This window comes from Lytechinus variegatus, chromosome 3 (genome assembly GCF_018143015.1).
Source record: "Lytechinus variegatus isolate NC3 chromosome 3, Lvar_3.0, whole genome shotgun sequence".
Classification (NCBI taxonomy): Eukaryota; Metazoa; Echinodermata; class Echinoidea; order Temnopleuroida; family Toxopneustidae; genus Lytechinus; species Lytechinus variegatus.
Genome location: NC_054742.1, coordinates 70,504,028 through 70,519,275, shown reverse-complemented (window position 1 = coordinate 70,519,275; position 15,248 = coordinate 70,504,028). Strand labels below are relative to the sequence as shown.

The window sequence follows — 15,248 nt, the reverse complement described above, 5'->3', positions numbered from 1 at the left end:
TTATTCACACACACGTCTTTAAATATAGCAAAGACATGATAACAACATTGTTAGTCCAGGTATGGATCTTCATTCTTGTCATAGTCTTTTATATGATGGATGCATAATAAATGTGTGGATACAAAATTATCGCACTAAGTTCGGACTGGGGTAAGTTGAGCCAAACAGCATGGGGCAAGTTGAGCCATGGTAATTCTTATGGTAATGTATCTTAAAAAACAAACAAACCATAAAAATCGATTGAAATGCAGGCTAAAAGGAGCAAATTTACATGACTGCTCTTTTCCTTTTAAAGAATGTTAGTATTTATAGAGAATTAGCAAGTGAAAAGACTTCAAACAAAAAATTGACATGCTGGTTCTCCCCCCATACATTTTGTACATATTTTTTGTGGCTCAACTTACCCCAGACGGTGGCACAACTTACCCCATATATGGGGCAAGTTGAGCCATTTGACATCGTTTTTTTCAAAGGTCACGATGACTTTCAGTGTGGGGGTAGAAAGTTATATGTAGGTGAAAAACATTTCCCAAGAATCAAATTTAAAGGCAAGGTACTTATTTCTATAATAGTACTAGTCATACCAATTCTAACATGCAAAATGCAAAAAGTGTCACAACTTACCCCGTCTTCCCCTACATCTATGTTTTATATTATTTATTTGAAAAACTTAACGTAAAACTTGGTTTAATTCCTCATTATTTTTTTCATATATAAAGAGCCCATTTATTGACAAAAATGAAATATTGCTTGTGTTGCTATCTTTGGCTCTCTCATTGAAATACTCAATAAGTTATGTATATCACTGTTATGTAAATCTTAATGAAACTTAAGTGCTACCCCTTAGTCTTATTCATTCAAGTACATTCGTTGTTGGGGTTGAATTGACCTTTGATTGAAATATAAACGTTAAGGCTCATACATAATAATAATAAGATGAGAGTGCATTTAGTCTCCAAATGTATCTTCAGCCAGTGATTGCCTTCCTCTTGATATCCTCACTGCTTCTGCTGCTAATCCCTGCATGAATGGGATAGCCATGGGCTGCGGCCTCCAAGGACTCGCCCCTTCTCCATCCTCCCTCTCTAAACCTTGTTCTTCACCCGAGTCCAGTTTCACATCCTCTTGAGGTGTACAAGCGCTTTCTTCGGCCCTTACAGGAGCCCGACCATTGTCAGAGTTAACCTGACATGCATCCAATGTAAGATGTGCTGCGTTTCCCTTAGTCAGAGGATTCAGTCTCTTTCCGATGTTTTTCCTCGGCTTTGGAACGGGTCTCCTGATTGATTTCTCTGTGCTTCTTCCGATACCAGAGGCGTCGTACCCCTCCCCACCTCCAGACGTGCGGACATCCTGGACACCATTCTCTGGTATCTGGTGGCAAAGATCTTGGCTATTTATGTGGTCATAGCCATCACTGTCTCGACCGTCTCCCTTGTCGGTGACTTGTAATAAGTTTGTTCCTGATATACAGTCCGCAAAATTGCGCTTGGGTTTCCTACTGTCGTCCTCATCATCACCGACTTCCAGTACCTTTGCTATGGATACCGACTCCTCGGAATCACCCATCTCATTTGCTCCATGTTTGGATTTGTCTTTACCTACATGGATCTTACTGCCTTCGTGATGTTCATGTGATGACGTCCGCTTATTCTCGACATCCATTGCACCATCAAGTCTATTTCCAATCTGTAAATCATTCGATGGATCATCATCAGTAGCAGAGTTATTCGTCCTATCATCATCCTTCATACTATCTACCTCTCCTCCGTTCACCTCTCCCAGTGGTTTCCATTCTTCGGCTGGATCATCTCCTTCCCTTATTCTTCTTCTCTCCCTTCTCATCTTCTCCTTCTCTTCCTCTCTTTTAGACAGCACCGAGTGGAGTTCCACCAACATGTGCTTGGCATCTTCGGAATCTTGTTTTCGCTTTCTCTGTCAAATATCAAGAACATCCAGATTATATACACCTCTAAAAATTGTTGTGTCAGTGGAAGAACGCCCTCAGCAAAGCATATTTGCGCATGGCATTGGTGCAGAGAAACGCCCTTACATAATGCACTTATGCAGGCTGCTGAGGGTTGTTTTTGAGTGCATGCAATACGCGAAATTGTGGTGTTAAAGGTATTCTTCCAACGACGTTACAAAATGTGGATTTGATACAATACATAATACCCAGCCTTAAGAGAGGCATACATTCAAGTGTACTAACTGTTGAATATTTTTATCTAAATCTCTAATGTCCCTTTAATTATTCAGGGGGCCGTTTCATAAAGCTGCTCGTAAGTTAAGAGCGACTTTAAGAATGACCGGTGAACCTTTCATACGCGCTGAACCATCGCCAATGAATATACCATTTGCCACTAGAAAGGATCACCAGTCGTTCTTAAAGGTATTGTTTAAAATTGTGAGCAGCCGATTTAAAAAAATCTCAAACCAAATGAAACGTGTGTACAAGTGCATGTATCAGAACTAATGAACCCTGAAAACAACCAATATTGAGAATGAAAAGCTAAAAGTACAAGGCAAACCTCGATTTTGTAAATAGGCGTCTTATAGACACCTAAATAGTACACATAAGTGTATGGGATGAAATTAAGATGGTGTTTCCGGTCACTTTATATTTCATTTTTTTAAGCACTAAATAATTATTTTCGACTGCAATTTTTTCTGGGCTTCATTTTTGTAACATATCACAGACACAGGTGACAAGAATGACCTTCTAGCTCAGATTTTTTAAAGTCAAACCAATGTTCACCAATCACTCTTAAAGTCACTCTTGACTTACAAACAGCTTTATGGAACACCCACCAGGATCCAGTAACACAACGCAAGGATTGACCAAAAGGCTAATTTTTCATAAAGGAATGCACTGACCACTGTGTGCAATCAATCATGCATATCAACTAGAGGATCAATTGATAAGCTTTGTATTAAGATGCCTTGATTACCATACCAGCACCCGACTCCTCGACTGCGCACAATTTAAATTTATACCCCCAAAACCATTACCAGGTCAGAAATATATCAAACATAATGTTTCAAGTTTTTGTGAGCTTTGACCTTTTGACCCTAAAATCTAATCAGATCTTCATCGTGACAAATGACCTCTGACCTTGTGACCCCCAATCTTATCTGATCGCTGTCCCTTAGGTATGCATACACTAACCAAATCTGAAGTTGATACCTCAAACTGTTCTTCAGTTGTTGTGAACAGGAAATATTTCAATGTGTGACTGTGACCTTTGTTCTTTGTCCCTGATGCTCCAAATAGTGTGGCCCAGTGGATTAGTCTTCGGACTTTGAAACAGAGGGTCGTGGGTTCGAATCCCAGCCATGGCGTAATTTCCTTCAGCAAGAAATCTATCCACATTGTGCTGCACTCGACCCAGGTGAGGTGAATGGGTACCGGTAGGAAGTAATTCCTTGAAAAGCTGTGTGCGCTATGAACGCCTAGCTTAGCCGGGTAATATAATAGCGCGCCTTGAGCACCTAACAAGGTGGATATGTGCGCAATACAAATATCCTATATTATTATTATTATTATTATTAAGATCATTGTCTATTCTAAATGCATGTTTGGACCCAGTTTTGAGTTGATCCCAAACGGGACAGATCCCCATCAGACAATCAAACCCAGCAACCACCTGTGGTGTGCCGAGGCATAACAATCAGTGGAGAATGTAGTTATTCATGTATATTAATTAATTTCCCTTGAAATCAGAGACACTAGCTTACCCTTTCTTCAATCAAGTCATCCATACTGTAATCGGGTATCCCGTCATCTCTATCAGGATCAATGTAAGCCTCAAATATCTACAGGATAAAGATATGTGGGAGGTGAGTAAAAGTGAATATCAAAATATTGAAAAAGGCAGCATATTACAATGTTTCACAAATACTGGTTTACTTTTACGAACAAGATCTTTGACTCTTATGATAGAGTGAGTTTGCCACAATTGAGTTTGCTTTATAATAACAGTTGACTTTTGACAGGTAGACTGGAATAAATTGTGGTAAAGTATTATCATCATTATTATCATTGTATCATCATCATCATTGCCATCGTCATCATCATTGCCATCGTCATCATCATTGCCATCATCATTATCATCATCATCATCATCATCATCACCATCACCATCATCATCATCATCACCATCATCATCATCTTCATTATCATCATTATTATTTTATTCATCATTTTTTGAATTATTATTAGTTATTTCTTATTTTTGGAGGGGGGGGGAGGAAATGAAGGTTATGCTCACCTCTTCTTCAATGAAATCAATATCGTTGCCCTTGGGTGATATAAAGTCTAGATGCTGGGGTGTTGGTAGGTCAGCTTTGGTCTCTGTCTTGATCATCACTGCAGATATCAAATCAAGCAGAAAGACAGGGAGAAAATGGAAGATGAGATAGACAAGAGAGAGAGAGAGAGGGGGGGGGGGCAAGTGAGAAAAAGAAAGATATAACAAGAGAGAGAGAGAGAGAGATGGCATAAAGGGAAAGGGGGTGAGGGGTAGATAGCAAGAGTAAAATGAAGGGGAAAGAGAGAATGACAGAAAGAAAACTTCATGTATAATTTTTTCAAGAAATAATAAAAGAAAAAACACCAACATCTGCATCTTTTAAGTAAATTAAATTTGTTAAGATAGTGACAGTATTTTACAGATATATGAGCCACATCATATTTTATGACAGTTCCTTTCATAATGACTGAAAGTTCTATTTATTTCCATATTAAAGACAAGCAATAAATTCACCTGGTTCTTTCTGCTTTGCTGGCTCCATATGGCCTGCCAGTTTGGCAAGAGCAGTCTCGGCTTCATGCAGGCAAGTTTGGCAAGCTTCCAGATGCCCCTTGACCTCTGATAGTAACCCTTCAAGCTCATGTATTTCAGAGTCCCTGAAGTCAGACGTTCCTTCCTCTGTACATGTTCTACTTTCAATCTGCATAGCACTGGAAAGGATAAAGAGGAAAAAAGTTAAAAATAATCATATTGCAGTTTCTCTAACATTCAGTGTAAAGTTTGTGCAATAACACTTCTCTTTAATCTATCTTTAGGGTTTCAATCTAGGAAAAAGTAGTCAATTATACTAAAAATAAAAAAATGAATGTAGACAGATGAACAATGCGATGCAATTAGTTAGAAAAGCCAGAGAGAGAGTGAGTTCACAAGATTACCAAATTATTAAATGGCTGTTTCATTTCAAAACAGCATGTTGTCTAGCTTTATGCAATCATTAATAACTAAACTTTTCCATCATCATCATCATCCTCATAACCATTAGGTTGTGGTATCTAAGAACCTAAACCAACACCCAAAATCTTCACATCGAGTCTCACTAATACATTCTTCTGCAGAGGGAGAGGTTGGGAAACATGGAAATGTGCTTCAGTGATATCTGGGTCCCATAACACAAAGGTTAGCGATTGATTGTACACTTGATATTTACAACTGATTGTACATTGTAGTCAATGGAATTAATCATAGAAAAATGTTCTACGATCATTGCTAAGCTTTGTGATACGGTCCCCCGATCTTCTCTTAATTCATTCATGGGATGGGTTGGAGGTTTATCAAATGTACGTGTTTCTGGTCCGGTGTTCAATTCAATACTTAAGCCTGAATTATATATATTTACTCAGTATTTTGCTTGAATCTAAGTCAGCCACCTACCTGGCTTAAGTCTAGCTTGCATGCAGCTTACAAACATGATACATGCAGTCATACATTCTACGCACAGATGGATACATACATCGCGTAATGAATATTTGGCTTAAACATTATAAAGTGACAAAGGTTAATAATAATTATGCTTAAATTTGGCTTGCTAAAGTGAAATACTGATCTGATCTGAAAATGAGCTTTGCTTAGCCAAGTAAAATAGTAAATAAAATACTTACAAAATCAATACTTTCAACTGAATACCGACCCAGGAGTGCAAACAACAGAACTAGTATCTCAACCCCTACCTTTTCATAGTGACATCCAGATGCAATCTGAGGGCACGGGCTGCAGAAGGAAGGATATTAGAGGGACCCCAGATCTCTCCGGTCTCACAGGCTTTGTTCTGTGTACTGATATCTGATGGGAGTGGTGACATCGGTTGATGAAGCTTGTAAGAGTGCTTCAGGGTTGCAAGATCCAGACCTGCTAACCTTGTGACATTGTCTAGTGTTGAATGTGAGCTAGATGTATCCCCTATGGGCAATAAAAATAATCATAAAATCCCGTATTGAATACAAAATATTACTCCTAACATATCAATGCTTAAAAGGTCAATCTTCGTTCTATCTCAAAGAACTAATTGAACAGTATGTACCCCAAAGAAAATTAAGATCAAAACAAATCCCTCCTTGTAGTTCCCAAAATAAACACTCCATTCTACGGCGCTCGTTCATTCAAAATATCCTCTGCTGAACTCTGGAATACATTACCTGATATTGTTAAACAAGCTAACAATGTAGAATCCTTTAAGTCCCTTTTGAAGACATTCATCTTTGCAAAATATACATGTACCTATTAATTGATTTTGCTCCTCTGTGAACAGGCTTTTCTTTCTTCTCCATTCTTTCTATTCTTCTTTCTAAAGCACATAGAGACATGATTTTATCATTGTTATATGCGCTATATAAGCAATGTTTTATCATTATAAAAATTTATTGTATTCATACCGAACTACATCTTCAGACAAAATTGATCTTCAGATATTTCTTTTTTCAGTCTAGCAACCCCAAATCCTTGACTTTATCCCCCTGGGATATAAAACAACCCATCTTGAGTCTTGACAACTACTCTTTTGTAATATCAAACAATGGTTAATTGGCTGGAGATTTCTTTCCTCCAAAGTCATGCTGGTCCAAAGAAAATTTTCCACCGTGGTATTAAATACTCTCTGATGAGCTACATAAAAGGGGGAAATACGGCTTAACCAAGGGACTTGTGCATTTTATCAGTCTTGCCAATGGGACCTATTGCTGACAAAATCACTGCCGATTTGTAACCCTTGTCTGCTAAAATGTGTTCTTATTGTACTTTTATAGAGGTATTTCACTTTGTAAATTGCCTTTTTGTTGTTTCTCTCTCTCTCTCCTTTTTTTATACACTTTTAGACAGTATTGAAAGAAATGAAATTAAGAGTAGGTGCTAGGCCATTTGAAACATAGTAGTTATCTCTGATTTTTACATTTCGCTACGAAAAATGTTCAGATGACTATTCTCATACTACAAAGATTTGTGTTTCATAATTCAACAAATGCATTATACAGAACATATCCAGCCCATAAGTACATTCAAATACTTTTCATTAAAAGTGTAAACATACCTGAAGAATCAGCCAACAGATCAGGTTTGAGACACAGGAGATATCTTCTGATAAACTCAGATAACTGATCACTGTATAGATTAGAAACAGCCTAAAAGAACAAAATAAAAAAAAGGAATTAAAAAAAAACAACATATATGTAGACGCTTTAGCTCATATGGTTGAATTCATATTAACGCACAATCATTTCGAATATGATGACAACCACTATCTCCAAAAGCAGGGTACAGCCATGGGCACAAAAATGGCACCCGCATATGCTAGCATTTTCATGGCTGTACTAGAAGAGGAAATTCTGACAAATCATCCTCATAAACCGACACTATATGCTCGGTATGTAGATGACATATTTATGATTTGGGAACATCCTGACGACTCACTAGCCACGTTCCACGATTTCAATTCATGCAGTGAAAGCATTAAATTCACAATGGAAAACTCAAAGAAGGAAATCAATTTTCTAGATGTATCCGTTTCTATCGACCACGAAACGAACACTTTGAATACATCTGTGTACCGTAAGCCAACTGATTCCTTCTCATATTTGAGATTTGATTCTTTCCCTCAACAAGTGGAATGCCTCTGGCCGTCTCACCTGCATCACGCGGTTCAATATAGCAGCAGTGCTGACTTTGAATACTACTCTAACTCGCACAAGATGTTCAGTGATACATGGTTACTCTTATGTCCACTTTTTATGAACTAGACCAATAAACTTACAGAGATATGATGGTTATTCAACAAAAAACCCCAACATGGCCAAAGTTCATTGACCTTACATGACCTTTGACCTTGATCATGTGACCTGAAACTCGAACAGGATATTCAGTGATACTTGATTACTCTTATGTACAAGTTTCATGAATCAGATCCATAAACTTTCAAAGTTATGATGGTAATTCAACAGATACACCCAATTCGGCAAAAGTTCATTGACCTTTGACCTTGGTCATGTGACCTGAAACACGCACAGGATGTTCAGTGATACTTGATTACTCTAATGTCCAAGTTTAATGAACTAGACCAATAAACTTTCAAAGTGATGATGGTAATTCAACAGATACCCCCGATTCGGCAAAAGTTCATTGACCCTAAATGACCTTTGACCTTAATCATGAGACCTGAAACTTGCACAAAATTTTCAGTGATGCTTGATTACTATTGTGTCCAAGTTTCATGAATCAGATCCATAAACTTTCAAAGTTATGATGGGAATTCAACAGATATCCCCAATTTGGCCAAAGTTCATTGACCCTAAATGACCTTTGACCTTGGTCATGTGACGTGAAACTCATGTAGGATGTTCAGTGATACTTGATTAACCTAATGTCCAAGTTTCATGAACTAGGTCCATATATTTTCTAAGTTATGATGACATTTCAAAAACTTAACCTCAGGTTAAGATTTCGATGTTGATTCCTCGAACATGGTCTAAGTTCATTGACCCTAAATGACCTTTGACCTTGGTCATGTGACATGAAACTCTAATAGGATGTTCAGTAATACTTGATTAACCTTATGGCCAAGTTTTATTAACTAGGTCCATACACTTTCTAAGTTATGACGTCATTTCAAAAACTTAACCTCAGGTTAAGATTTGATGTTGACGCCGCCGCCGCCGCCACCGCCGTCGTCGGGAAAAGCGGCGCCTATAGTCTCACTTTGCTTCGCAGGTGAGACTAAAACACATAAAGCAATCAATTGTCTATAGTCAGATGCTACGCTTTCGCCGTATCATATCTAAGGAGGATGAGTTTGACAGACAGGCCCTTATACTAGGCAGACAATTCATAAGGAGAGGGTATCCTCCCAAATTGATTTCAGAGACTATTCGGAGAGTAAAGAAGAAATCTCGTAAAGATCTTCTTAATAAGGACCGTTTGGTCAATGAGAAGAAACGACTCCCTCTAGTGACCACTTTCCATCCCGATACCAAGAAATTCGTAAAACAGGTCAGGCAGGAATGGCCAACATTGGCTCTAGATCCCAAGCTAGGGAAAATAGTCGGAGAAAACCCTCTTCATGCTCAACGTCAACCTCCCAATCTGAGGAAATTGCTTGTGAGCACCAGACTCCCGACACCTGAGCATCCAAGAGGTAACATACCTTGTGACAAACCCAGATGTCAAATCTGTAAACATATCGTTACTGCTCTGCGCACGCTGCCCCCAAGCAATCTATATTGGTGAAACCAGCACGAAATTCCGAATGCGCTTCAATAACCACAAATCATCTATTCAGAAGAAACGTACCGACCTTCCTGTTGCCAGACATTTCTGCCTTCCTGGACATTCGTTAGCGGATGTGAAAGTGTGCATATTTGGGGGAGGATACAAATCAGCGGACGAGAGAAGAACCGCTGAACTACGAATAATTGTTAAATGTAGGAGCTTTGAGGGTGATGGTATGAACCGAGATCTGGGATTCCTAAGCGGATATTCATTCTTTCGTTAGTTTCGTTAGTTCTTAAAAAGGAAAAAAATACTTTGACAAGCGCCACGATGTTTGGTATCGTATCACACAGGAATTTCTCTTATTGCTCAATAATACCTATCCGTACTTAATACTTTCGAGAGAACCATTTTCTCTTAACCAATTTGATCTTCGTTCTATCATCTCATCTCTTAAATTTCTTATTGTTGCGTAACAAGAAATGTTATTGCGCAATATTAATTGTTACGTAACAATTAGATAATTACAAACAAGTGTTACTATGTATGTTTCTGTGAAGGGCGCGCATCCTCAGCCAGTCATCATAACAACATCTGTCTGAGGATGCGCTCTCTGATTGATACCACACATTGTATATACTCCTGAAGAAGACGGAGGTCCGTCGAAAATTCGAGTAAATAAAAACTATACTGGCATTGAAAGCATTACCATTTATCTTCAGCATATTTTGTTACTATTAGAGAAGCCAATACGTGAAACTTTAAGAGATATATATATATATCTATATATATACATTTATTCAAGCACAGAGCTCGATTGTGCTAACTTTGATAACTGGAAGTTTTAACTGGTTTCAGTCGGATCCATGGAGCTATACACACTGGTTTCACTGTACTTATCAAATGATTTTTTTTACGGCTCAAATGAATATCCCTAACTTGGAATAAAATTTTATATCACATTCGACAGAACTTTTGCTATGAATAAACCAGATAGTTTGCAATTGCTTTTGAGATGTGAAAATTGAAAGGCTTCACACATGTCTCTACAATGCTATATTTTTCAATAATGATAATAGATATGATTTATAATGTGCCAAGTCCAATCTGAGGGCTCCTTTTAAACAGGATAACGTCAAATTTGTCTCATCACTTGGAATCAATAATTCCAATATCCTTCAACTATTTTGTTTTAAAAAAATACTCTTAGTAAATGCATAAAAAATCATAGAAATATGTACATTCACATATATAATTAGAAGCACCCCAAACAGTAGATATTTACCTTTAAATATGAAGTCGGATACGGTCCTTTACTATCCTGTACAAGAAAAAAAAAGGAAAGCAGATTTCAGGAAATATCCCATATCAATAACCATTTCTTTCCTGGTATTTCTGTAACATGGAGGACGATTTTGACGTAGTTAGCAACTGAAATCCTAGAACATTACAACTTTTTGAAAAAGTAAGTTTTAGAGATGATACGAATTGAACTAATTTAAATGCATACATTGATCTTCAGGAAAACAATCTTGCCAAAGAAATGGGGTGAATAAACTTTCAAGCAATGAACAAGGACAAATATATATATCAAAATAGGACATCTCATGATACCTAGAGTCACATTGCATATGTGTTCATCACAAAACAATATAAAATTATGCTGAATTTCACAAAATAGTAATTTGCACAACTGGTGGTATGCAAATGAGAGAACATATTCAATTTTTCTTTTGAATTTTATGTTATGAAATTTTTCATAAGTCCCCCCTAGAAAAAAAAAATTAGTTTGACTCTGCATTGAAAATATAGAATTGACAGTTTGGTAATGCATGGGTCATTCAAGAGCTTCTTTATCAGCAAATCTAACTAAATTAGAAATATTTAAATTTCATGACAAATACACAAGAAAAAGGGAGTATCTTCTGTTCTCTCATATATCATGACTGTAAATAATTCATGACGGTCAGTCGGCCATTGACTGCACACGCAGCAATCCCAGTTTAGCTTCCAAAACGAGCTGCAATTAGAATTCTTCAAGACTGTTTCGTGTAATCAAACTAAACTTTATTATGTCATAACTTTCTTATTTTTATAGTGGATTTTTAGGAAATTTCAGCAATGTGCTTGTATTTTTCTCTCTTTAGTCATTATTCAAATTTAATTTCATGTGAAGGCACCATTGAACTTAAAGCTTTTCATGAAGTATGATTTTTAGCAAGTTTTATTTGGTCAACTATCACAAATATATACTGCCTAATAAAGACTTCGGAACTCATTATAGCCAGTTTGTCTAAAAATCGTGCTGCATTTTTTCAATTATGAAAAATATTTCCTTTACTTACATCAGTTAAAATTGACAGGTCTCCAGCTAGACGTTGCAAATCGGTGGTTGCCAGATAAAGGTCTTCTAAGTCTCTATGTTCTTCCTCTCTCAATTGAGTATCAGCTATGGTCGACAGCATGGCTTGCCTCAAAGACATAAACTGGTTTCTTGCAGCTTGGAAGATGGCCTGTCTTAGAGCAGGACACTGGAGTTGTGTTTGGCTACCCCTCTCCAGATGAGAGATGGGGGTGAATGGTGTCATCCTACATGAAAAAAAAAATTGACAAATTATTTGTTTTCTTCTACGACATCCATGCCAATTCTTTTAAACTGTAACATACATTCGTGTTGATTCTACTTTAAAAAATGTAAACTTTAATAACAAAGCGAGCAGCAATCTATAGTGTAAAATCCCAATTCAAAGTAAGAATCCTTGTCCTTGCTAATGGCTATAGAAGGTTAACTATCACCAGACTCATCACTGTATTTCTTTTATAGTGATATACTGACTCTTTTTGATAAGTGACGACTAGTCTGCGAATTGGAGATTAGTGGTCTGAATGTGAAGCCTACAAGGACTTGCATACAGAAGACCCTTTTGCTCAATTGAAACAGCAACTTTTTTATGTTCTAGTCTTGTGTGAGGACCCATATGTTGATCAAAGTTTCAATAAGGGTCTGTATCATATCAATTGCACCAGGGCCCCGATTGAGTTGCGACTGATTTGATCAATCACAACTATGGACGGCCAGCAACGTCAACATCTGTTTACATGTTTGGTCAAAATATTTTCTAGCTTTGGTGTATATTGAAGAGTAGAACTCCCTCTATTTAGATGTGGTATACTTCGTCACCGCTTTGGTGCCCTCACTCACGGCGTGCTTAGCAAGCTCCCTGGAAGAAGGCGCACGGCGGTCTGTATCTCACGACTGCTGATGGTGGATTTCTTGTTGTACTGGGCCAGCCGAGAAGATTCACCGGCAATCCGCTCGAAGATGTCGGTGACGAAGCTGTTCATGATCGTCATGGCCCGGCTAGAAATTCCGGTATCAGGGTGAACCTGCTTAAGGACTTTGTAGATGTAGATTCCGTAGCTCTCCTTCCTTTTCCTGTGCCTCTTCTTGCCACCGCTGGGCCGGGGGGCCTTGACTGCTTTCTTGGAACCTTTCTTGGCATATTCATGAATGCATTCAATGTTTTCTTGAAAAATTCACCGTGTTTCTCTTTGTTTACAAAGGACATTGTGCAATTTTCCTGTAGAAAAATTATGACACTGATGGATTTCCATAGAGTTATGATTAATTGGATCAATCGTAACTCTTTGTAAGACGGGGCACTGGATGACAGAAGTGACTCTATTCTTTACAGCATGTGATATCTGTGATTGATTTATCATAAAGCATGAATAATTTTTATCATTTTTTCTAGGATGTGCTGTATATCACTCGTATTAGTTTATACTCACATTGTATAGCCTCTTAAAATGACTTCCACCTCTTGGACGTAGAGCACCGACTTTTTGAGGAAATGTCCAAATGACTTTTGGGAAGACAAAAACTTATCAAAACTTTTATCCTGATGACGATGAGTCCACCATAATCTGAAATACTATGAAAATAAAGAAACACAGAAAGGCAATGATGACATAAGGTTCAAATATGAAAACCTTAGACATCTTTTTCTATTGGATACATAAAAACAGACATTATTCAATTAACAATTACATTTTTTGCTATTGAATTGCTGTGCTGTATATTACGGTTTTTATTGAACTTCCTTTTACATATCTGGATGATAGAGACTTTTAACATGTCAAATTTATTACAAAAAATATGGAACAGTACAATGTTTTTAAGCAGGCCTACTCAAAATCGTCTCGATAATTATCAAATTTTTTGATCACTCGCTTCTCTTGCTCATAAATTTTCAAAAAACAGTGCACCAAATAAACAAGTGGAATGCCTCTGGCCGTCTCACCTGCATCACGCGATTCCACATAGCAGCATTGCTGACTTTGAAAACTACTATAACTCGCACAAGATGTTCAGTGATACTTGGTTACTCTTATTTCCACGTTTTATGAACTAGACCAATACACTTACAGAGATAGGATGGTAATTCAACAAATACCCCCAACGTGGCCAAAATTCATTGACCTCACATGACCTTTGACCTTGATCATGTGACCTGAAACTTGCACAGGATATTCAGTGATACTTTATTACTCTTATGTCCAAGTTTCAAAAGTCAGATCAATAAACTTGCAAAGTTATGATGGTAATTCAACAGATACCCCCTATGCCATGGGCAAAGTTCATTGACCTTTGTCACGTGACCTAAAATGCGCACAGGATGTTCAGTGATACTTGATTACTCTTATGTCCAAGTTTTATGAACTAGACCAACATACTTTTAAAGTTATGATGGTAAATCAACAAATACCCCCAATTCGGCCAAAGTTTATTGACCCTAAATGACCTTTGACCTTGATCATGTGACCTGAAACTTGCACAGGATGTTCAGTGATACTTGATTACTATTATGTCCAAGTTTCATGAATCAGATCCAAAAACTTTTAAAGTTTTGATTGTAATTCAATAGATACCCCCGAATCGGCCAAAGTTCATTGACCCCAAATGACCTTTGACCTTGGTCATGTGATGTGAAACTCATGCAGGATGTTTGGTGATACTTGATTAACCTTATGTCCAAGTTTAATGACCTAGGTCCATATACTTCCTAAGTTATGATGTCATTTCAAAAACTTAACCTCAGGTTAAGACTTGATGTTGACGCCGCCGTGGGAAAAGCGGCGCCTATAAAACTCAGCCCTGTCAAACCTTTGCCTCATTACACAACTCCATTTCTCTATATTTCAGTATTTCTTAAAAGAGTAATTATGTTGTCTTTTATTTTTATTCATAAGTTTTTATTTTACATTTTGGATATCAATGTCATGGTCATTTTCATCTTGTATGCATATGTTCACATTCAAATCAAATGCATATCCTTTCTTGCTTTTTGTATATATACCTTATGGTAATTTCTAACTCATTCATACCATTGCTGTACACAGTCTATACTAAAACCGGTCTTAAAACCAAATTTGAATAAAGATTTAAAAAATACCTGAATGGATGTTGTTTTACCAGGAAAAATCACAAATTTTTATTAATAGTGTGGAAATCCGGAGGGGGGGGGATTTACAATGATGAGTGGATATCATCCACGACCAACATAACACGTATAAGGGATGCCTTTTTCAAGATAGGGCACGTTACATACGTAATGTCATAAACACTAAAACAAGTGGAATGCCTCTGGCCGTCTCACCTGCATCACGCAGTTCAATATAGCAGCAGTGCTGACTTTGAATACTACTCTAACTCGCACAAGATGTTCAGTGATACATGGTTAC

General features: G+C 37.4%; 1 protein-coding gene across 1 annotated transcript in view; it reads right to left on the bottom strand.

Annotated features, from left to right (window-relative positions):
- Positions 1–848: 848 nt before the first annotated feature.
- Positions 849–15,248, bottom strand: part of LOC121411834 — a 29,220-nt gene continuing 14,820 nt past the window's right edge. Inside the window, exons 6-14 of the mRNA XM_041604706.1 lie at positions 13,296–13,438; positions 11,849–12,092; positions 10,789–10,824; positions 7,333–7,423; positions 5,981–6,209; positions 4,767–4,963; positions 4,272–4,369; positions 3,739–3,816; positions 849–1,935 (exon numbers count right to left, since the gene is read on the bottom strand). Of these exons, the coding sequence (XP_041460640.1) occupies positions 949–1,935; positions 3,739–3,816; positions 4,272–4,369; positions 4,767–4,963; positions 5,981–6,209; positions 7,333–7,423; positions 10,789–10,824; positions 11,849–12,092; positions 13,296–13,438 (2,103 nt within the window). The 3' untranslated portion in view covers positions 849–948. The remainder of the gene's footprint in view (positions 1,936–3,738; positions 3,817–4,271; positions 4,370–4,766; positions 4,964–5,980; positions 6,210–7,332; positions 7,424–10,788; positions 10,825–11,848; positions 12,093–13,295; positions 13,439–15,248) is intronic.